Here is a 24,421-nt window from a genome sequence, read left to right as displayed (position 1 = left end):
TTTGTTCACTTATTAGTGAAAAGGAATCAGATTCAATCTTCTTATTGGAAAATTAGGTGGAGCATGTATCATATGACTGAACAAATCGTGCATGGGAAGTGTTTAATACTCGGGATCAATGACTCCTTTGTTAAGAGAATTCCCTGGCGAGCTTGTGACGAAGTCAGAAATTGACAAATGATAGAAGAGGAATATCATTATGGATGACTTTTCTGTGAAAGTCCTCTTGTCTCCTGAAACCTTAGGAGAATTAAAAGTTAGATACACACTTGGGTTGTATGAGTTTTTACAGTTCAGGTTGTATGTAGGATTTCTCAGACACAGTATATAGCTAACTCTGGCTGTTTCTTGTTTCATAACTCGATAAATAGCTCAGCGCCATTGCTTGAGAATAATGTAGTAAGTCTGGTACTTGGCTCCTAATCCAATTAGACCTCTCTTGAGAAATTTCAAATTCTGGAAGAGACGTGCACTTTTTTCCAGTCAAGTTTGCTGATGTTGTGTAATATATTGGGTCAATGACACAGATTTCTTGTTTCATAACTGACACAGAACTCGTCTTATTAAAACAAACATCGCAAAATTACGCACTTTATTCACATGAGTGAGTTTAATACACTCAAGTTTTTGCAATCAGATCTAGAGAATTTAATGAAAAGGTTTTGGTATATTTATAACTTTTGTTGTAAATAAGGATTAAAATGTCATTTAAATCGAGATTGATTTATATATAATTGGGATTTTTCTAGCAAATAACTTGGATCGTAATAAAAAAAGCATTTTTTGGAATGATCTATTTTCTGCATTAAAGATAAAAATCATTATAAAGCAATAAAGAAGCATACTGCAGAAAAATCCAGTACAGTAATTGAATACAAAATGAGGTGGATTTCAAATGTTAGCCTGTTGTTATTGTAGCAATGATGCCGGTAAAGACAGAGATGATACGACGACCTACTTACCTCTGTTCTGGAGCCAGGCGCTCCTTCTTCTGTCGGATGAAGTCCGGCAGTTCCATGTCATACCTCGGACTCAAATCCGAGAAAGAGATGGACCTGGAACTATGTAGTCGGAAGAAAAAATCAGGTACTGAAATCAGAGATTCAAATCAGGTACCGTAAATCCAAGTGCTGGATAATTTTTTTTATGTAATAATAGATTATTTGAATGTAATCTAATATAATTATAATAATACATGTACATGCCACCACAAAGTCAACAACCTTGCCCACTTCCAAACCAAAACAACAGAAAAGATTGTGATGGCCGGATAATTGTAATGAAATATTCCATCAGTGTTAATTTATAAAATAAAACAATTGATGACAAATCAAAACTTTAAAAAAAATCACAGATACTAAAAAAATTATTTAGCCGAGCATCAGAGTACTTAATAACAAAACAGAAGTCTGAGCATCATAGAATTGAATAACAGAAGTCACAGTACACGCAAGTCTGAGCATCGTAGAATTTTGTAACGTTTTACAGTTGTCTATGTACACACATTTTACAGACAGGAAGTCCTTCACTGTGATACACTGTACAGGGTACCTCAAATCCTGGCCCTCCTCCAGCCTGGACATGAAGGAGCAGGATGACTCGGAGGATAACTGTGATTTAAGTTGTTTAGTGGCAGTAGGACAAATCAAAACGTCGTGTGACAAAAAAATCATAGACAGAGACAGCAATATCAATGTCCGTCCTATAGAATACGTGTCGCGGATGAGTATCGATGGCAAGTTTACCTTCGTTGATCAGGGGTAAGTTGCATCTTTTCTGCAGTAATGTGAACAAGAATTTTTTTTTTACTTTTAATAGGAATCCCTTGCTTTTTTTTAATTAAAAGTAGTTGTCGCTTCAGTAACAGTGTAAAAGACATTAGATATTGCAATACTGTACACCCTCTTTTATTCGCAAAGACTATACATTGTGATTGACAAGTGGCAAACTTATTCACCACTAGTTTTTGAGACCAAGGTATGTACAGTACAGGCAACGCGGATCCCGTATTGGCCCACGTTACCGTCACGGTATTTTTATCGTTCCCGCGATACACCATCGCGGTTTTTGATCGCGGTATGGATTGCGACCGTGATGACACCGCGACGGTGTGATTTACCGTTATTCCTGCTGCTGCTTGTTGTTTTTACTTTACCTGTACTGTACATTACAGGCAATGAAGGTCGCGTAAATCCACGTCAAATATGCGACTTCAGACTTAAGCATAACAGCTGCATTGTAAATAAATTGTGGTCCATATTATTATAAAATTAATAAATTATATTTATGAAATAGAATTTCATGAAATCGGAAACTACATTCGAATTACAACATAACATGATTATTATGCTGTTAAATTTTGTGATGTGTAAATAAGAACACATATCTTTGTATTTGACGTATATATTTGAGTTATTATTTCTATTAGTTGATAATCCTGTTTTTATAACAATCTTAAAATTAAATATTTTCATAAGATGAACTCGTATCAATGCAGAGCAATTTCATCTTCTCATTTTATAAGTTGACACGCATAGCGCCGTTAACTGTCAATACATGACTTGTGTATGTTTTAAATTGAGAAATGAACAAATGTCGGGAATCAACTAAGAAATCTATTTTTCCATTCAATAATAAAATTATCATTCATATATAAAGTTGGTGCTGCGTTAAAGCACATGGAATCATAACGTGTATCAGTATGCGTTTCCTGTGTATACATGTAGTGATTAACAAACTCAGGGTAGAAAACGACATGCCCTTGAGGGTTTTCACACCTATTCACGACAAAAGAAAAGTCTTTATCGCGTACGGCTTCGTCTAATCGCACAACACCTTACGAGAGAGAGAGAAAAAAAGAGAGAGAGAGAGAGAGGCAGGCGTTTAGGCGTAAATTAACGTACACAGTCACTTATGTGAAATATACTAATATCCAATACTAAATATTTATAAATTTAGTATTCATAAAAGAATATGGTACACTGTGATTAAATCCATCATGCAATTTCAGATTTGAGTCCACGTGCTGCACCTGTCAATCAAATCAACCCGCTAGCTCTACCACGTGTTTCCTCCATGATAAAGTTTCGTTCTATAAGTTTTATTCTTAATAAAGAAAATAAGAAGTATGTTTAACAGTTAAGTTTTTTTACAATGTTCGTGATGCATGATATACTGTGTTCGGAAAGTTTAATTCGTTGTGTTTTTTCTTTATCTCTTTTAGTTTATAATGGAGGTTTTTTGCGGGAAGGAACATCTTCAACACGTTTAGCGGTTAAAGAATGCAGTAAAATGAATCAATTATTTGATATAACTATTAGTAAAATTGTTTGATATGCATGTAGAATTCTTCTTGGTCAATCGTTACACAGATTATCTACCTGCCTCATTCCTGTGTATTCTGTGCGTTCAAGCGTAGAGTGATTTCCTGTCAGTGCGACGGTTTCACACCTTTGTGTAAAACAATTGGGACTAAAGTCAAATAAAGTCATAAAGCGGTGGGGGGGGGGGGGGGGGGGGGTAAGGTTACGATAACGGGAAACGGGTTTACATACACTGTATTTGTAGTAGCTTTATATTCAATAAGATTACATCTACATGCCCACATAAAATGATATCAATACATTTACTGTAATGTTTAAATGTTTTTTTATCGGCATGAAATGCAAAACTTTCAAAACATGTTCTTCGGTTTAACAACATTTCCTTCTCATAATTTTTTATCTAGTTATTCTGTTAAGAGAGAGAGAGAGAGAGAGAGAGAGAGAGAGAGAGAAAGAGGGGGGGCTCGGTCGCGAGCGAACGCTAACCTCCGTCACGGCGGGTAGCTGGTACACCATCACGACACCATGACATGGGATACCCACAATATCTTTCGATTACATAATTTTTGCAACTCTGGGTATCTCTAAGGCTCCTTACTCTCTCAGTCAGACTGAGTCTTGAAGAAAACACGGCTTCGCACTTAAAGATTGTCGTCGCAAACGTAACGCACTAGAAAGTGGGAATCCTCGCGCAATGACAAACGACGAGCCATACACGTACCTAAAGTAACTCAACACAAATTCACTAAAAAGTGTATTCACAAAAAATGTTCTTTACACGTAGAAGACCTTGTAAGAAATGAACGGAACATGCTAAAAATACCGGGTTGGTAATTTTATAGGAAGCCCTAATTTTTAATCACTTGCTCATCATTAGTTGACACGCATGGACTTCAAAACAAACAATACAAATTTAGGCGGACCAATTAATTGTTAAGAAAACACTATCACACTGCGTACATATTTATAATTTTATTGGCAATTAAAATCATTTCATGATAATTTTTAATTTAACGACCTTCTTAAAATATGATAATGGATTCGAAAATATTTTATTTGCAATTGCTGCACGAGTATTAAATTAAATACTTTTATAATTTATTTAATAGCTATGAAATAAAAAAAATAGTAAAAAAGACTCCAAGTATTTCGATTATAATCTCTGTCAAAATCTGGTTAAATATCGTCATTAAATATTAAGAAACATTCAATTTATTTGTCATTCTGGGAGATAACTCCCGCTTGTATACGATACTTTTCCATCGATAATTTTACCGTGGCGGGGACAGGTAGATGATGAGTTTACCGTGATGGGAACGCGGTATACCTGTCTCACCTGGCCGATCACCTCGATGTGTTTATACCATGACGGGGCGCGGGAAACACGGGATCCGCGTTGCCTGTACTGTATACCAACTCAGCAAGAACAAAAGACATGAAAGGAATGGTTCTAGGTGAATAATATACTGTAAACTGACCTTTATTTGTGAGAAAAATAATTTCCTGCGATTGGCGAGAGCCTCGTCATCTTGAATGTTAATTGCCACCAACTAGTCTTGTTGTGAAGTTGTGAGAAGACAGACATATATAATGCTTAGTCATGAAAATTAGGGGTTCATGAACCAGCTTGTCTCCAGTTAATCGCAAAATAAAGTTGCTTGGAATAAAAGTTGGTTTACAGTTTTTGCATGACAAGCCTCATCAAAGTTTTCTTGCATATGAATAAATAATGGTTTATGCTCTGTTTCTAGAGCAGGCTCTTCTTTTGAAGCAATGGCTCCAGCAAATGAAGGCCTAAGCACAACATGCATAATGACAATTACAAGCAAGCTTGTGTTGGTCTTTTTTTGTGGACCACTCTGAATATTGCCTAAGGACGGACTAAAAAAGGCAGTACCTGTTGGTTTTATATTGAAACCAGAATCAAAATAGCCATAAGCTTTGTGTATACACTAAAAGTTCAAGAGTATTCCAGATAAGAACAGCTTTAAAGGCTAGAATGTCCACTTTTTCCCTTTCTCAAAACATAAGATTTTTCATGGGAGGTATACGAGTTCTTTCAGAGAAACAATTTTATACATGTGATAAAAAGATAATCACTATCTGACATAAACTTGGCTTGCTATGGTCTTGCTCAGATATGGATACAAATAGTTATACTGCAAAATTCTGCCATTAGAAATGATGGAAGGTTAAGATTCATTGTTCGAAACTCCTATTCATCTCTCAATTTAGCAATTTTAAAGATTGAAACCTTATTAATTTTACAGCAACTGATTAAAGAAAAGTATACCAAAATCAGCGAAAAGGTTTTTCTTCTGATATGAAAAACGTCTGTAATTATAGACAAGAATTATTTTGATTTCAGAGCGACAATTCTGCTAGGATATCTACCTCAAGAGCTGCTAGGGACATCTGTGTATGAATTCTACCATCAGGAGGACATAGCCAGCATGTCAGACATACATCGAAAAGGTAACCCACGACATCTACTTGATTGCAGTTCTTTTAAACTGAATTAAGATTAAGCTTTGATGACATCGTCGGTTACCCATGTGTGATTCACATTGATTCTCTCTATCATCACGAGTGGATTCAAAACTGTGGTTCGCGATGATGATTTGACATGTAAGGTAACTACTTAGAATGTCATAAAGCTGCCCAAAAGTTAATTCTAGATTAACATCACATCAAATTACCAAACCTATGAGGGAGGGTAATGAAATTAAAACAAAATTTTCAAGCAAATGATTTTTGTTCATTTACGTTAATGCAAATACAGTATTTAAACTACACATAGTTTACCTCTTTAATAGTGATCTTTCCTGACAATCTCGTTAAGTTTATGATTTATAGTCCATAATGGGCTCCAAACATTTCAAATTTTAAAAGATTGCAGTGTTTTAGTAAAATCAAATTTGAAAAGATCAAATTGAAATAGAGATTAGTTTGTTTTTATTAAAACACATTTCTCCTAAACTTATGTGTGTGTGTTATCTTAAGCGTAGAATTAACTTTGGACAGCCTAACCATTAAATATCTTAAAGTTGCTCGTTGATCTTAAAATCTTGTAGATAAATTCAAAATAATGGCAGATACTCCCAAGAAAAATTATTTATAACTAAGAGTACATAAACATCCGTTTTATTTGTAAACCATTCTGAGGTATGATGGAGAATGCACACAATAGGACATATACCAGTAAATAATGAAATTAGAGACTGAATTTGTCCTCCAAAAATAGCAGGTATCATTAAGATTTAATATTTTTTCTAGATGTATTAAAGAATCAAATAACTTTCATACAAACCAATTCTTGAATAAATTTGCATCTTTTGCATATGCTTGTAAAAAGAATAGCTTCAGAGGAATAAAAAACATACATGTTATGGAATAAAAATCACGTGTTATGGAATAAAAAACACATATATTATGGAATATTAAAAACACATATATTACGGAATAAACAAAACGTGTATTATGAAATAAAAAACATATGTATGGCGTTATCTTTGATAAAACTTATTTACTGATTAAGAGCTTTAATGTCATTTAATTTAAAGTAAATGATCCATCTTATGATAAGGGTTTTATGTCAACCTTATCACAAGGGCAAGACAATAATTATTGTGGTATTTTGATCCTTTAAATCTAATTCCTGTCAGTATGCAGAAACATCTTTATTGCTCGGTTAACCACATCTTTCTTGTAGGACGCTTAATACCTGCATAGACACTCAATGCATTCGATTATCTTTTGGTGCATTTTTCCCATATATAGTAACGATATTTGCATATGTCTACTGAGCCTTCACATTATATCTTTTTTCTTCTCTCGATTCCATTGACCACAGAGCTCATTAAATGGGGAACATGTAGACTGTCCGCATTAGGCCATTGTATATAATTTTCCTCGGCTGATGGCCAATCAGTTTTGTATAGAACTAGTTAGTACTCTGAGAGACCAAGAATGTCTGTGTTGTTAAGTTGTTGTGAAGAAGGACAGACTGTGACCTTTCTGTATGTGTTATCCTGAGAGCTAGCTGACTATTTGTGACATGTGTATGTGGACATTCAGGTGATCCTCAGGTGTAGTTTCCCTGACAGATCTGAGGCAGAGGTCAATGACTGCTGCTTTAGGGGTCACAGTGGTTGAGCTAGGTGCCCGCTCCTGAATTGTTGGGGTTCTAACCTAGTCGTGTGACTCATGTTTTGGTCCACTGCATTTACTACAATGTTTTGATGTTTATTTCTCTTGGATTTTTGATTTTGGTTTTTGGGTTGTTTTTGTGTTGAAGTATCTTCCACAGTCTTGGTTGTCTTACTCTCCTCTGTGCTGCCATTTTATCAGTTTTGCTAGTACTATGATCACAGTTGTCATTAACAATAAAACTTATGCTTCTCAAATTCCTACCTATGATGACTATCAAAACCAAAATATTATAGTTAACTTTTAATTACAAGAATCATAACAGAAGAACAATGCATGTGAAGTAATAACATCATGCAGAATCACAACGCAACTATTCTGTTTTATTGTTGTATTCTGCATTTGTTGGACACATCACATATAACATTACCTTGCTTGAGGTGAAAGAATATGATGAGGGAATTATTTACTAGTTTAAAGGAGAGAAAAAAAGAAAAGAAATGCATGTAATAAATCAGAAAACAAATGACTTAACACATCTTAATGTGAAGTCGTATACCGGTATTTAATAATTTTTTGACAATCAAAAATATAAAAAAAAAAAAAAACCACATGATTTGACCACTCTGAATTATAACTTAATTACAACAATTTGATAAAAATGTCTTGCTTGATACTTAGATTGATTATATTTTAACTCAAATGTGAACTAAGATTCTAGTAGTGTTTATTCTTAATAGAAAATGCTTTTTAATCTTTCAGTTTTAAAATCCAAAGAAAAGGTGAAAACAAATGTCTACAGATTTAAGATAAAGGACGGATCCTTTATTCACTTGAGGTCGGAATGCTTTAGTTTCCGGAATCCATGGACCAAAGAAGTGGAGTACATCGTATCAACCAACACTTTTGTCCCGTGAGTGTAAACATGCAAGGCCTTGACTTCTACTATCTCTATTTCCTTCACAGCCAGCGTAATACTGACCAATATCAGCTACATGACTGGTATATCAGCTGTAGAACTAGATCAAACTTCTCGATCAGTGTATTTCTTGTATCCGAAAGATTAGAAGTTTTCAGGCTACTAAGTAAGACATAACATCTGAGATATGAGTTGAGAACTGTCTTTACTAATAGGAATGTTGGTGAGGGCAAGACCTGTATGTTCTCTTTCCTTTGATAAGGTTGTATCAATACTCTCCATGTATCGGTGGCATTCTGATCTGCTTTGATGGTACAGGTAGTACCTTTAGCATTCTATTTAAATAGACTTCTCTCTCCTGTATTGAGAGATAGATCGGCCCTAAGATGATGTGTTCTCAATGTTACAAACCAACCTGCTAAAATTTAATATGAAAAAGATTAAAAAATCTTCAAATCCAAAAGTTGTCTTTTTGCTGACCCCCCCCCCCCCCCCCCAAATTTTTCAATGATAAAGATGGTAGTAAACTTTTTTATTGGATTCATTTTTTTGTGTTTGAGTTATTCCACTAAATTATGCAAAAGAAAGCACTCGAGAAAAATATATGATAAGGTATTAATCCTTAGAACTCATGAAACTTCTTGTGAAGCAATAAAAAGATGTCAAAAGTAATTCTAAACTATTGTTTATATGTGTGGAAGAATAATGGTAGTGTTGTTTGGATTGTAGGGAACAAGAGGTCACAAGTTCAGGTCAGAGTGTAGATGCCGGGTCAGAGGTCATGGACAGCAGCAATAACTGGGAGTTTAAAGATGGTAAGGTTTTGAAATACAAAAACTATATACCAACTTTTCCTCATGTGCTAGAAATATTCACAGGGTTTGCGAGAGCCTCTTCGTCGCAAATATTTCTTGTCATGAATCAGTCTTTGCTGTATGGATGCAATGGTATTTCAAGTGTGAATAAGACTTGATCACGGAAAATAGTTGAACCAGCTTTTTTCTGTTAAATTGCGAAATAAAGTAATCCCAAATGAAAGTTGATTTACAGAATCTAATCAAGAATGAGTCTCGATAGGTACTGAATTTTATAAAAATACAAACTGTGTTGTGTCAGTTCAATATTTATAAACTGCAAAGCAATTATTAATATGCAAAGCAATTTATAAAAAAAAAACTTTACCGTGAAATTATTTAAATAAAAAGGGGACCAATTTTTGTGGATTTTGTTTACAGGATTCTTGGAATGTAATTTCATGGATTCATTTCTAATTATATCAATATCAAAATGTCTGATTTCTTTATAATTTTTTTTACTTTTGATCCACAGATAACCAGTCTACCTCAGGTGAGAAGAAAAAGTCTGAGGCAGGAGCTGTTGCCATGGGGACCAAGCTGGGTGCTGGCAGGATAGGGCGACAGATAGCTGAGGAAATGATAGAAATGCAGAGGTACTTCATGTACTTGGCACTATTGTTACAGTTTTCAAATGGAATTTAACATCCACTTATTTTCAGTTCCATATAATTTTCCAACTTGAAAAAGGTTTTATTCTGGTGAAGATAACTGATCAGAGATAAAGTACACGTAATACCATGTTATGATTCATACATTTTTGAGCCATTAAAGTACATTGTAGAGCATTACATTTACTGCAGGAATAACTTATTACAGAAAAGTTAACTACCGTAGATACAGGAAAACACGCTTAGAACGAAGTGCCCGGGACGGGCAGTTGTGCTCTGTTATAAGCATAATTCGTTATAACCATCAAGTTTACAACCTGTAATAAAGTCATGGGGAATGTAAATCACTTCGCTGAAAGCATCAATTCATTATAAGCGTGTACGCAATAACCATGTTTTACTGTTTACAGTGTTTTAGTTATTCATCAAAAGACACTGCATGAGAGAAGGAGGAAGGAATATTTATCAGGCCATATTTCCTGAACAGTTTACTGATGTGTCCAATAGTTCAGTGATCAAGCTTGAATACAACAAACTTGCTTTATTTAATTTTAGGGGCTTTAACACAACGCTGGCAGATAGTACAAACTCTGTCCCTGTTGCTAGCCCAGCAGCCATTCCGGTACGTATGAAAATATACAGAACATTGTCACAGGTTATAGATTAGCCTGGTAATTAAAAGAGGAGTTCTGATATATTTGATACTAGTGATGTCTTGTTTGAATATTAATTAATGTAGTATTTACTTTAGTTAATTCATTTCATTGATTTTCTCATTCTCAGGGAAAACATTTTGGATTAACAAATGGACTTGCTGTCAAAGTTCCAGGTAATTTTTTCAGGACATCGACCATACATACAAAGTAAAGACACGTTTTATTATTTTCACGTTGTCACACAACTGTGTTTTTATTGTAGTTCCTTTATCTGAACCCCCAGTTGCAACAGCAACAGAGGTTGCTGTGTCCAGTGAGGTTGCAGCAACTTTAGCGAGCCAGGTGGCTGTGACGAGAAAGAACGGCTTGACTGTTCCCACTCAGTCTACCTCCACAGGTCAGGCCTCCAGAAAATCTGGAAAATATTTCTCATATTTGATGATAGAACCATTTTAACAAGGCCATGGACTTTCAGTAGGACGTAACTATCTATTTCTTGCGTCAAAACACGTTAAAAATGATGCTGGTGTAAGCAAAATATTCACCGCTTGCATAATCTTAGCACAAAAGCCAGACAAATCTTGTTGATTTCAAAGAGCTATGGCTGAGTGGCCAGCAATGAAATAGACAGTCCTACGTCACATTGCTGTTTGGCACATCTACCCAAAGTCCAAGCTCTTGTTAAAATGGTTCTAAAAATAGACCTTGGATGAAAGAATTATTAAAAAAAAAAACCACATAATGACAGTGTAGACAATTGCAAAGATTTTAAGAAAGATTCCAGATCTCTTGCTCAATATGTTATCGTATGACTGGATTTTTCTGTAGGGTGCTGAAAAATTCAATAGGAAAAAATGTTTGTATATTGGTTTTATTGTCATTGATTAAGATTTCTAAAAAAAAAAATGATCTACATTGTATCTATTTTATCAATCATTTATTTAATCCACCCAGTAATACTGCATATGAATATAGAAATATTGAATATAGCCAATGGATACAACATGTAATACAAAGCAGTACTGGTATATTCCACAAGGTCACTCACTATATTTGACAAGGTCACTCACTTTTTGTAGCAGGATCAGTAGCCAGTACTTCAGCAGAGACTAACCTGATCGAGGGTGTCATCGCCGAGCAAGAATCAACGGAGAACGAGACGGGACAGAGTAGCGAGCACGGCAATGACGAAGCGGCCATGTCGATCATCATGAGTCTACTCGAGGCTGACGCAGGTCTCGGAGGACCTATTGACTTTAACGATCTCCCCTGGCCCCTGTAAGGACACAGTGAGATAGGAGGACGCAGTGTCCATCTTCACAGATGTACAGAGATAGAGGGAGGGCGGTCGGGCTTCACCCTGCCGGTGTTGCTGGCATCATATGACTGCGAGATCCTTAGGGAGGCCGGACCTACAAGGCTCAAAGTCTTGGTCCAGGAAGTGGCAATGTGTTCAGGGAAGAGGTGGATTAAACCGCGCCAAGGGTTTACTTTGCAATGGAAGTGTTACACAGAGGTTTTTTATCGTGTTTAGAATTGTTGTTGAGCAGCAAACTACAAGTGAGAGAGAAGATAAAGTGTGAAGTGCTAGAGAGAGTGTGTGATTGGTTTAAATGTGGTTGCGAGTATGTTGGACAGCATTAGATTTTTTTGTGAATGCATGAGCAATTTCTGTGATGTGTAGATGCAATGTACCGGTATATTGTTATATTGTCCTTGTGCCTGTTATATATAGATATAAGAAGTGCTAGTAACAAATTCTCACTCCGTTTAAACAGTGCCTCAATTATATTACAGTGGTCCATTAAGGTATCTGGCTCACCTGTCATACAAGCGGCCTTCAGCTTTATCAAAACATCAAGTAGACTAAAATCAGGAACATATTCCACTAATATCATGTTATTATTTATTTCCTTTCATTTTCATTTAAATGTACATCACTCAAGCATTACTATCTCTTTCTTACATGCAAATAGTTTTGTGTTTCCCAAAAAGCCAGAATTTTTTATAAGTAATCAGTGTTTATACCTAAAGTAACAACTTTTCGAAATCTATCTGATGTAGTCCCAATATGTCACTTCACAGTCACTGAATTCATCCCCTGTCCCTGTAAATATTAATACCTCATATATGTGAACAGAAATTTTCAATTTGTAGAATAATCTTTGCGGAAAAGAAATGGTTCTCGACTTTTCATCTAAATTTTTATATGTCCCTTTACTAGGAAATATTCTTGTCAAAATCATTTTTAGCAAGATTTTTGGAGAATATGTTTTGTATTCAATGTCTAAATTGTACATTATTGATAGATCTGACCATCATTATATTGTAGATCACTTTAAATTTGTTTTGAAAGATCATACTTACTAATTGAATTCCTATAATTGAATTCCTAATTAGACACAGTAGTTAAAATCTGAACCTCAAATTGACTGTTGTTATGATAAATTGCCACTGACCTCCTGAAAAAGTTGTCTACACATGTTAAGTAGTGATATTTTTAAACAAAGGAGAATTCTGGGTAATCATTCTTGCTTTTTTGCTTGTTATTCTTTATTTAGATTAAAAAAAAAAAAAACTAGGGGATGTGTACAGTTCTTAGTCATCATATCTTTTCCACTTGTCAATTACTGCCTAACAGACATTCATCCATCTTTTACTGACTTTTTTATGTCATTAGTAGACACATTCAAATCGATGAAATCCAAATTTTTGTTTGCAGATTTTCTGTTTTGTTCCTGTTAAAATGGAAAAAGAAATGGAAATCTGTTTGTCGAGATTTGCTCAATGTTTCGTAAAAAATATGTTCGTGTGGCGGTGTTTGTATGAGCACATTTTTTATACTTAAATGATCATCATGGCAGTCATCAATTCGATTTGTACCTTAAATCTATGCTGAATTGAAAATACTTGGTGCTTTTTATATTTATTTGTGTGTTTTAACAAAGTAAGTATCAAATAGAAAAAGAGAAAAACCTTAGCCAAAGAAAATCCAACATTTCTTACTTTCAGTTTAAACAAGTTTATAAATGTAATACTGATGTTTCTTCTTACAAGGCAATATTTGAGCAATTGGTTTGGTTGGGTTTTTTGTTTCACTCCTATTTCATTTTTTTTATGAAAATGTTTTTAAGATAGTCAAATTTTAACAGAGAGGAAGGAAAGTTTGTTTCTATGGAAACAGATGAATGTTATGATGCTGTAAGTTATATTTGTACATCATGATTTGTAACGTTGCATTGACTGTGAGACGTAAATAGATTTTTACAAATGGCAAAGAAACACTAGTCAAGGAATAAACCAATATAATGCTTTTATTAACACAGTTTAAGAGTTCTGAATTTCTTGCTTTATTATCTAGTTTAAACATATCACTTGTTTTCCACTTTCACAGAGACTAAGTACAATAATTTAAAATACAAAGAAGGTCAAGGAGGAGATAACTCTGGTATTTAGAACAATCATCTTAAGTCTTCCATTGCACTGCATTGCAACTCGAAAGTTCTGCATAGATTTTTACCAATAATTTTTAAGATTACATTACTTGTTCTTGAAGCTTACAATTAAAGTAAGTTCAACCAAACCTCATATTCTGTCAAAACATGGATTATTTGTAAACAAAACTTTATTTTCTGTAATTCGTAAATTATGAATAATTTTTTTCTTTGAATTACCAAAAAATTGCTGTTTCACAGGAAATAGATTTTCATTTGAAGTTTTAGCATAAGTGTACAGTAACATTGCAGCTTTAAGACAGCTTTACAATATTTTAGATGAGCACCCTTGGTTCGTGCTTTGTTAAACTCCTCCAAAAGATTTTGAAGGATGAAATGCATAAATTAAATGCAAGTCAAATTAGTCAAGTCAGATCAGGTCTGTGTATAAAAGTCCTTGATTTTGTGTTGTTACATATTTTTATATCTCAGTTTTCTACTCTGGGCTTGTGGGAACAGAAAGCAGGTATCCTTAATATACAGTACTTTTTTTTTGATTGTAAACATAATGGAACCCTTCAAGACAAGTCAAATATATATAGCAAATAATGTAATGTAACACCGAGGGGTGATTAAGCTCAAGATGACATGTAACATACATGTAATGTATAACTATAGATCATATGGTTGTGTTAATTGTATTGAATATATGTATACACTGTTATTAAAATTGACAAAGCTTCTTAATTATTTTCTTGTTCATAAAGTTCAGTGAGATAGTTCAGGGTACTATCTAAAAATAAGAACTTGGCAAATTTGATTATGATCTCTTATCAATTTACCATAGCAACTACCTAGGAATCTATTTCAAAGGGATATGTGGACAAACGTGAATGTTGAACATGACTTGTTTTAGCTCACCTGAGTTGAAAGCCCAGTAAGCATATCTGGTCATGTTTAGCACATGGAGACGAAGTTGGGAGGAGCTAATGCCATACCCTGGGCGTCACAGTTCAGACCTTGTTAAAGATTTTGTTGCAGGTCCTGTATCTAAGTTATTACTTGTCCTATCTTCACCAAACTTGCACAAATTGTGCATATTGACTCACTTACGGACCTGATAGACTTGGATGCTGAATCTGGGCCATAAATTTCAGATGCTAGAGGAGGATAAGGTTTTTGAGCAGGTTAAAATTTTGGAGCAGATGCGCTTTGATAGGCGTATCTAAGTTAATTGTTCTATCTTCACCAAACTTGCATGGATGATGCATATTGGGATACTAATGCAATTGACAGGCATGAATGCTGAATCTCGGATGCTGGAAGAAGTTTGAAAGGTTTTTGGAGCAGATGCACTATGATGATTATATCTCATTCACTACTGGTCCTAAATTCACTAAACGTCCGTCGTCCATGGTGCGTCTTTCGATACTATTGCACTTGACAAGCATGAACACTGAATCTGGGTCATAGATTTTGGATGCTGGAGGTGGATAAGGTTTCTTGAGCAGGTATCATGTTCATGTAAATAATAATTCTTCTTTCAACTTGCATAGTTGATTTGGCTTTGTAAATTAATTACAGAGATATCTTATAATACTAAGAGAGATCTCGATTATCTAGATGTTAAGGTATCTCACTCCTCATGTTTTGATTTCATCGCGCAGATGATCATTATATCTTAAATGAATATTATTTTATTAATTTAATCATCACAAAAAAGATTATTATTTCATTATTGCACATCATTCATAAAGAAAATCCATTTGAATTCATCAAACATACAAATGTTTTGTCTACAGATTTCAATGGTATACTTCTCAAGAAATTCTTGATACAAGAACATTGAGGAGTAGGATACCTTAAAGTCTTATAGCTGGTGACAAAAAGAAGTAAATTCTATTCATAAATAGTCGACTCGACGGTTAAAAGGAGGCTTCATATACAGAGCTTGATCTCATATATCTTGTTGCTAGACCAGATGTGTAATTATTTGGTTTTTTGAGTAGTTAAATGAAGGTTTGAATGTTGGAACAGCAATATCATATTTAGATACAATATCATATGATATGATACAATTTTATATTGCATCAGGACATTATAAAGTATTATAATTTATTATATTACACAATGTTATATTCCCTCGTGTCGATTTTCTCTTTACGTTATTTATTTCATTGAAAACCATTTTTTATTTAAATAGAATCATCAAAAGGTAAACCCTTGACGAGGTTTGAAAAGAAACGGATAGACAAATTCACTTTTTTGGCATAATATTTAGATATTTTTCCAACCTTCTGTTGCTGAGATTTGATAAAAGTAAGTTTTGTTTTCAATGAAATGTATAGGAAAAACGGAAAAAATACACACTTCTAGAACGTGACTGTAGAATCATACGATACAATAGTTTATTATATGATTGATTAATTCCTAGCTCTTTGATCGAGTCATATCTAACTATCTCGAAAATTCACCTGCACGTGACCTAGGATAACATTCGATTTTCTCTACATTAAACTAAAAATAGATCGTCCAATGAAACATCGCGTTTCTCAATTTGTTCGGCTATGGCTTCAAACGAAAATGTTGCTTGATAACATTTCTGTATCGATTCGTCGCTGAATCATGTAATAAAATAATTATTGCTGGGGTTTTTTTCTATCAAAACGATGATTTAGGTGAATATAGTACTTCTCGGGTAGCTAAATCATCATATTGACCTAAAAAAACAGCAATAATTGTAAAGTATTGAATAGCAGTGTATTGACAAATTCTCTATCATGACTAACAATGCAATATGAATGAATAATTCTTTGAGTATTATGAGGTGATAGTTTTGGTCGGAGCGTGATCAAATCCAATAAAGCCAGAAATTACAAAGAATGATTCTTTATTACTTATATTAATATAATTTTCAGTCATTGTACGATTAAGTATTTGAATATAAATAAGCAAACACCACTGGCGCATAAATTATAATTCATTTAAGGTAATTGGACTGTAATAGTACAAAATCGATCGATAATTTTATCACAGGCAAAGACACCGAAAAATGTAAATATTTATACATATAATACGATTCTCATACAATTTTGTATAATATGATATTATATGATACTGTGTCATATCACACTACAATATTATTATTATCAAGATCATTAACTTTGATTTTCTTATGATAAAGGTGTTGCCTCGTCTCCGTGAGTTCTGTAATTTAATTATCTAAATTTGATTAAACAATGAAAAATGACAATAACAAACTGTCAACCATCTCAAAAATCCATATAGCAAAATACATATTCAAAGCAGAGCAAACACGGACCTCTAAAAAGATAGAATTGGGATCAGGTACCTAGGAGGAGTAAGCATCCCTGCCGACCGGTCAAATAAAATGTTTTCTTTGCATTGGTGATTCATGAGGTAAATGAAGGTATTGAAATCACAAAAAATACATATACTGCGTTTTCTTAGAAAATACAAGAAGATAAATACCAATTTGTACCAGTTGTATTTACCCGTTGTTCTCTTTAGTATAGAGGTGTGTATATGTTTTTCATTAAAAATTTTGTCAAAAACATCTAGCCAACTTATATACTGTAATAATCTTGAACATGTGATAATGTATATGTTATTGATGGCATTGTCGATATGCCTTATACTTGCATGGGACATTTATCAATATTAATGGAGAATAAAGTACATAAGAATAGAATTTTCAAATTACATTCAAATGTAAATCGCGAAAATCACTAAACAAAAATGTATGAAAAAAAAAGTTAAATAAACAACCATTACAACGTGTAAACAATTACATAATTGTTTTGAAAAAAAACCAATAAAAGTTGAGCTCAGACACAAAGCCAGCCTAATTAAAATCAAACCGTCAGAGGCGACTTTTATTTTGACTGGGCCTAGGAAAAAAATTGTGTTTAGGGTAACACTGATGAAAAAATTAGGTTAGGTAGGTAAGTTTTTTTAATTATATCATATTTTTCTCCATGAGGGCACAAATACAAATATAAAATCCTAGGAATGTTTGTTTGTGTCATATTTAAAGACGAGTTTTCATGGAAATGATATGAAAATCACAATCGGATAAAAACAGACATCTAAAAACTGTAGGACAGGGGCATTTTTGTAGGTTAGGTCGGGTTACCCTAAACACACAATATTTTTTAGGCCTTGTCCCCGCGACCATCAAATTAAAGGAGCTAGTGGAAGGTTTGATTTTAAGCAGACCGTGCTTATGGGTGGCCGGCAGAATTGAACGCGACGCTACCGGGAAAAAAAGTCAACCAAAGTGGTTCTATATATCCGATATATTTCTATGTTGAACTTCGAACCTCTCTCGAGGCATCGGTATTGGACCGGGGATCAGTGTTTTTAGAATTTTCATTACATAAAAAGTATTGCTGTAAATATATGTACTGGCATCTCTGGTGGCCCTTGAGAAAAAGATTTGAAGATATCTACTCGATTTTCCCCGTTTGGTGATTATCTCCCCTTTAAAAAGTGTTTTGTCCATTTTATTTTTAACGATTTAGAATCCTCTCTCTATAAGGATGACCCAGTGGATCAAGAAAAGTAAAAAATGGGAAAAGTTTACAGGTAGACGGGCATATGGACGGACGACGGATAATAGTCACTTGAACATTCGGTTCAGGCTAGCTAAAAAGGGAAGGTTGATAGCGTATGCTCGCCAATTAAACAAAGTTTCTGAAATTGACAAATGGGGAATCCGAGAGGGGATAAATAGGATTTGACCAACTAATAAGAGTAACTGCCCTTTTCTCGAAAAAATATTATAAAAAAAAATGACCCAATGCACTAATTAACCCAGTTTATCCTTATGAGATAAACCTTATTACATGCAACAGGGTTTAAAATATACTATACTCTAGTTTTTCACTTATATAATGAAGCGACTGTTATCAAGTACTATTGTAAGTTGATAATAATAAAACAATGGAGTAACTCGTAAAGAAAAAAAATCAGGTGGACAATTTTCTGATATCTTAAAAAGAGCTCTTCATCTCAAGGAGATTGTTATGGTCTATATATAAATGGCCACGCCCATCCGACCCTCTCAATCGATTGAAATTCTTCAGACGTTTCTTCTCCATAACCACATCCAAACTAAGTCACTTGGATTGATTTTTGGGAGTTGATTTTAATCAACTCTCCTATGCACTTACTCGGGCAAAGCGAAAGTGAAACAGTGTTTGGACCTAAGCACAAATCAATACCGCTGACAACACTTAGTTCTTGAAAATAAGCGATAAATTCGATGCTATGTATTCTGGAGCATTGTTTTTCAAGAAAACTTATCTATAAATACCTTGGAAATAGAAAGATTTTAAATAGAACGAACAGTTTAGATACTTTTTAAAGTCGTATGTATTCCTACGCTAGAGTTCAATGTAGTCTCGTTCAACCAGACGCTTGGCTGTCTCCGTTAATATCCGACAAAACAGAGTCTCTCTTGCTTGTGTAACGTACCGAGCTACTTGTACTGCCAGGGGAAGGGTTCGTGCCTGGTCTTTTCCAGGGTTTTGGGTGTACACTAACAAAGTCTTATAATATAATGATTTTCTATTGATTATCAAAAATGATTGGTATAGCCTAACCTTACTTAGGTTAATAATCAACAAGTAATTTCAGGGAATCTAGAATATTTACAAACACAACAAGGGTATAATAAACAAATATATAATTGACACTGTGTGTGATGTACTGGTGCTGCCTTATTCAGGTCGGACAGTACACACCCACAGTGACAATCCACTGAGGTCAACCACTCAGCTAAAATGACTGACCGTCCTCAGATTACCGCATATACTGTAGGCTGCCTTATTCAGGACGGACAGTATATGTGGTAGCCCTTCAACCACTGTGCACACTGTAGGCTGCCTTATTCAGGACGGACAGTGGGCACAACGGCCTGGACGACAGTCTGATCAGCCACTAGAGAAATGAACAATGGCTAGCCTCTCCGAGGAAAGCCTACTGCGACACACTGACAAGCCAAAATGACTGCAACCTACAGTACCAAGAGGACAACCTCTCTATGGCCTATCAAAAACACTTAACACCGTTACGAACGGGCAAGCTCTGTATTGACACAATACCTTTTATTATCTAACAGTTTTCTTCTCTCTTCTGCTGATTTCTATCTACTAAGCAGCCGACAGCTGATTCACTGTCGTATTTATACCCTTGTATCACGTGACATAAACAAAGGAACTAAAAGAAAAACCCGGTCTGGGCCGAACCTAAAATATCCGGAATTATTACACTACCCACGCCTCCGATGACATGCGTCCCGCATGTACACCAAGAGATCAAATACAAAGTTGTTTTTTTTTCAAACTAATTTCAGGATTCATTTATTCACACAAAACAATAATAATATCGATAACTGTTCATGCTGACCAATTAAACAAAAAAAAAAAAATCTTTCATACAACATTTACTTAAATGTCAAACAAAACAAATCGTTCCTCTTCTATTTCCTCAATGTCCATCTCATTTTGACGAAACCTCTTGGTTCGCTTTGTCGTAACAATCCTTTGACTTGCTTCAGTCTGAGTGCTGGCATCTGCTGTTTCCACTTTTCGCTTGCTACCGGGAACTGACGCATCCTGCCTGGTACACTCTGGCTTACTAGAGGCGACTGCAATGGGGTTCTTCAACTTTGGCGTGTGTGGTTTGGTGGGTACTGTTTGTTTCCTGATGATCCTCCCCTCCAAAAGCGTTTCAGATGCCTTATCCCCTGCAACAACTGTTTTCTTTGACTCAGGTTTCTCTTTAGGCTCTTCACTATCATCATCTGAAGATGAGCTGCTATCTGACTGGTCTGAAGCTGAAACCTCGCCAATGACGTCTCCATAATCCTGTTTCAACCAGTCTTCTGAATCGGAGACAGGCTCTTGAGGTGCTGACTGTTTCTTGACTGTTGCCTCCATGGGTCTGTCAGCTGATTTGCTGTCCAACTTGATTGGCTCTCCTAGCAAACCTGGATGACTTCTCTTTTCATGTCTCTTGACATTAATCTCTTTATTACTGGAGTAGCTACAATAGGTGCAGTTGAATGTTCTCATGGCACACTCCAAGACATGGTTCCTATATTCCTCTCCTGTCTTTGCAACAAAGGTGCACATGGGACATCTTCTGGGTTGACCAGGTGTAACTTTTGTCTTCGCCATCTTTTAGGAACAAAACAAAAATGAAAACAACTATAAACATCTAAATTGTTATTATGCCTAACTAAAAGTCCCACCCTATTTCAAAATTTACATGTCAGTCTCATAGTCATGTAGCCATGCAGGTGGTTTGCGTTTCCTACTAGGTCCTACTGAGAATGCTTTTTGCGCATTCGATCCACATGAATGACTTGTTCAGAACCTCTTGGTCCACAATTTACTAAATATGTTAGATCAGTCATTCTTTTGATAACTTCAAATGGACCCTGCCAAAAACTGGTGAACTTTGATGATGTGCCTGCCTTCTTTCTTGGGAAGTAGACATAAACTCTCTCCTTAGATTCAAACTTCTTCCACTTCAACTTTCGGTCATGATAGTGTTTCTGTCTGACCATTGACTGGCTCATCTTCTTTCTTACAAATGTATGTGCACTTTCCAGTCGCTCTTGCAGCTCCCAGACCCACTTATTATTTGGTGTTTCTTTTATTTGTGGCGGCATCTCATACATGAGATCAAGGGGTGTTGCAGTTTCTCGTCCAAGCATTAACATGTTTGGCGTCATACCCGTTGTTTCATGTTGTGCACTTCGGTAGGCCATCATAACATAGGGCAAGTGAACATCCCAATCAGTGTGATGTTCATTTACAAACCCACTTAACATGGTTGTTAGAGTTCTATTGAACCGCTCAACCATGCCATCTGATTGAGGATGGTATGGTGTGGTATGTGTTTTCTGGATGTCCAAAAGTTTGCACATTTCTTGGAAGAGCCTACTTTCATATTGAGGACCTTGGTCTGAGTGCATCACTTCTGGCACTCCAAGTCTTACTATAAACTCTTCAACAATTTTTGCAGCCACTGTTTTTGCCTCTATGTTAGGTAATGCAAAAGCCTCAGTCCACTTTGTGAAATAGTCTGCTACCACAAGGATATACTTGTTGCCATTTGCGGTTTGTGGTAACTCACCCAAAATGTCAGTAGCAATTCTCTCTAGTGGATAACCAGAATAAACCAGATGCATAGGTGCTTTATTTGACTGAGTTGCTGCTTTCCGCCTTGTACATACTTCGCAGCCAGATATGTAAGAGTGCACATCTCTTTGTAGCCCAGGCCAATAATATGACTGTCGAATTCGGCCTAGCGTTTTATGAATACCAAGATGACCTGCTGTTCTACAATCATGACAAAATTTAAGAACACTCCTACGTTCACTGCTTGGTACAACAGCCTGCAAGATATCTTGCTGTGTTGCCAAATCTGTCCATCGCCGGTACAAAATGTCATCATTTAAGACAAGTCTATCCCACTGAGCATACAAGGATTTTAAAGTTATTGACTCTGGGGATACTTTATCTTTGTTAGGGTGATATTTTGACTCGAGCCAACCTTTGATTTTCCTTAAGTCTGGATCTTCATCTTGTAAACTTTTCAATGAGTGACCCAAAAAGCTTTTATCATCCATTTTGACACTACTCACATGTTGATTAACATCAACAGAGTGGTTACCTTTGCATTGTTTACATGGTGCACGGCTTAGGCCGTCTGCATTGCCATGCAGTTTTCCAGGTCGATGCTCGATTGTGAAATCATATGTAGAAAGGATATCCATCCATCTAGCAAGCTGCCCTTCAGGATCTTTGAAATTCATTAACCATCGCAGAGAGCTGTGATCAGTGCGAATGGTGAACTGTTGTCCATATAAATAGTGTCTGAAGTGTTTTACAAAATGAACTACAGCCAGTAATTCCTTTCTGGTAACACAATATTTCCTTTCAGATTTGGCCAGGCATCTGCTTGCATATGCAATAGGTCGTTCTATGCCATTTTGTTTCTGAGACAACACTGCACCAATTGCATAGTTACTAGCATCAGTGTCAAGAATGAATCTTTCCTTAAAATCTGGGTGTGCTAGCACGGGGGATGTAGATAGTTTCTTACGCAGTATGTCAAATGCTGTCCGACAGTCGTCAGTCCACCTAAATAAACTACCTTTCTTGGTTAGGTCATGAAGAGGTTTAGCTATTGCTGCAAAGTTTTCTACAAAACGTCTGTAGTAGCTACAGAATCCTAAAAATGACCTCAATTCTGACACATTTGAAGGAACTTCCCACTCTTTGACAGCCTTGATTTTATCTGGATGTGTTGCTATCCCCTCTGCAGACACAATGTGTCCCAGATATTCTACTTCTGTAGCAAATAGGTTGCATTTTCTAGCTTTCAATTTGAGCCCAGCTGCCAATAAGCGGTCAAACACTTGAGTAAGGTTTTCAATCATGGAATCTACAGTCTTACCAACCACAATAATGTCGTCAAGGTAGACCAAACAGTGTTGCCATTGTAAACCTCTAAGCACTGACTCCATCAGCCTTTCAAATGTTGCGGGGGCATTGCAGAGCCCAAATGGCATGACTTTGAAGCTGTATAATCCCTTTCTAGTCACAAATGCAGTCTTAGCTCTATCTTTATCAGCCATTTCTACCTGCCAGTATCCAGCATTTAAATCTAAAGTGGAAAAATACTTTGTACCCGAGAGCTGGTCAAGAGAATCATCTATTCTTGGGAGTGGGTAAGCATCTTTAATTGTTACATTGTTCAATTTCCTATAATCTACGCAAAACCTGGTTGTTCCATCCTTTTTCTTAACCAGGACGACTGGAGATGACCAAGGACTAGAACATTCCTCAATGACTCCTCTTTTCAACATGTCATCGACATGTTGATCTGCCTCAGCTTGCATATGGTTTGGCATTCTCCTTGCATGTTGTTTAATTGGGGTTGCTGGTCCAGTATCAATGGTGTGTTCGATCACTTTTGTTCGTCCTAAATCTGCGTCATTGGCAGCAAACAGGTGTGAATACCGCAAAAGTAAATCTTTAACTGCCTTAGCTTTATCTGCTGTTAGTCCAGCAACAGACCTTTTATACAAATCTTTAAGGTGACTAGGAAATCCTTCAATAAGACAAGATTGACCATCATTTTCATAGATACTGTCAACAGCTGACAGTGTTGCCACAAATGTACCTTTGTATATATTCTGTGCCTCCTTAGATGGATTCATAAGTCTGACTGGAGCTACTTTGTTTCCTTTGATTAACGTTCTAGCCACCAGCCCTCGATCTGACTCTAAGAAACGATCCGATGGTTCGACAATACCGAACAGTGGAACTTTCTCAAATACAGGAGGCTTGACATTGCACATAGTAATCAATTCACTGCATGGAGGAATCGTGACATTTTCTGCTACTGTCACTCTGCAACATCCCAGCTTTCCC

General features: G+C 35.6%; 1 protein-coding gene across 6 annotated transcripts in view; it reads left to right on the top strand.

Moving 5' to 3' along the window:
• The window catches only part of LOC105333210 (protein cycle), a 58,098-nt gene extending 43,409 nt beyond the window's left edge, over positions 1–14,689 (top strand). For 5 of the 6 annotated variants that reach the window (XM_066084147.1, XM_066084144.1, XM_034472996.2 and 2 more), the window contains 10 exons: positions 919–1,086; positions 1,514–1,760; positions 5,692–5,798; positions 8,235–8,385; positions 9,121–9,206; positions 9,721–9,841; positions 10,412–10,478; positions 10,640–10,685; positions 10,775–10,909; positions 11,592–14,689. In XM_066084147.1, coding sequence (XP_065940219.1) covers positions 919–1,086; positions 1,514–1,760; positions 5,692–5,798; positions 8,235–8,385; positions 9,121–9,206; positions 9,721–9,841; positions 10,412–10,478; positions 10,640–10,685; positions 10,775–10,909; positions 11,592–11,794 — 1,331 coding nt within the window. In that variant the 3' untranslated portion in view covers positions 11,795–14,689. The remainder of the gene's footprint in view (positions 1–918; positions 1,087–1,513; positions 1,761–5,691; positions 5,799–8,234; positions 8,386–9,120; positions 9,207–9,720; positions 9,842–10,411; positions 10,479–10,639; positions 10,686–10,774; positions 10,910–11,591) is intronic. The other variant, XM_066084145.1, reaches the window with a different exon arrangement.
• Positions 14,690–24,421: the final 9,732 nt, after the last annotated feature.

This window comes from Magallana gigas, chromosome 5 (assembly GCF_963853765.1).
Source record: "Magallana gigas chromosome 5, xbMagGiga1.1, whole genome shotgun sequence".
Classification (NCBI taxonomy): domain Eukaryota; kingdom Metazoa; phylum Mollusca; class Bivalvia; order Ostreida; family Ostreidae; genus Magallana; species Magallana gigas.
This window is presented reverse-complemented; position numbering and strand designations above follow the sequence as displayed.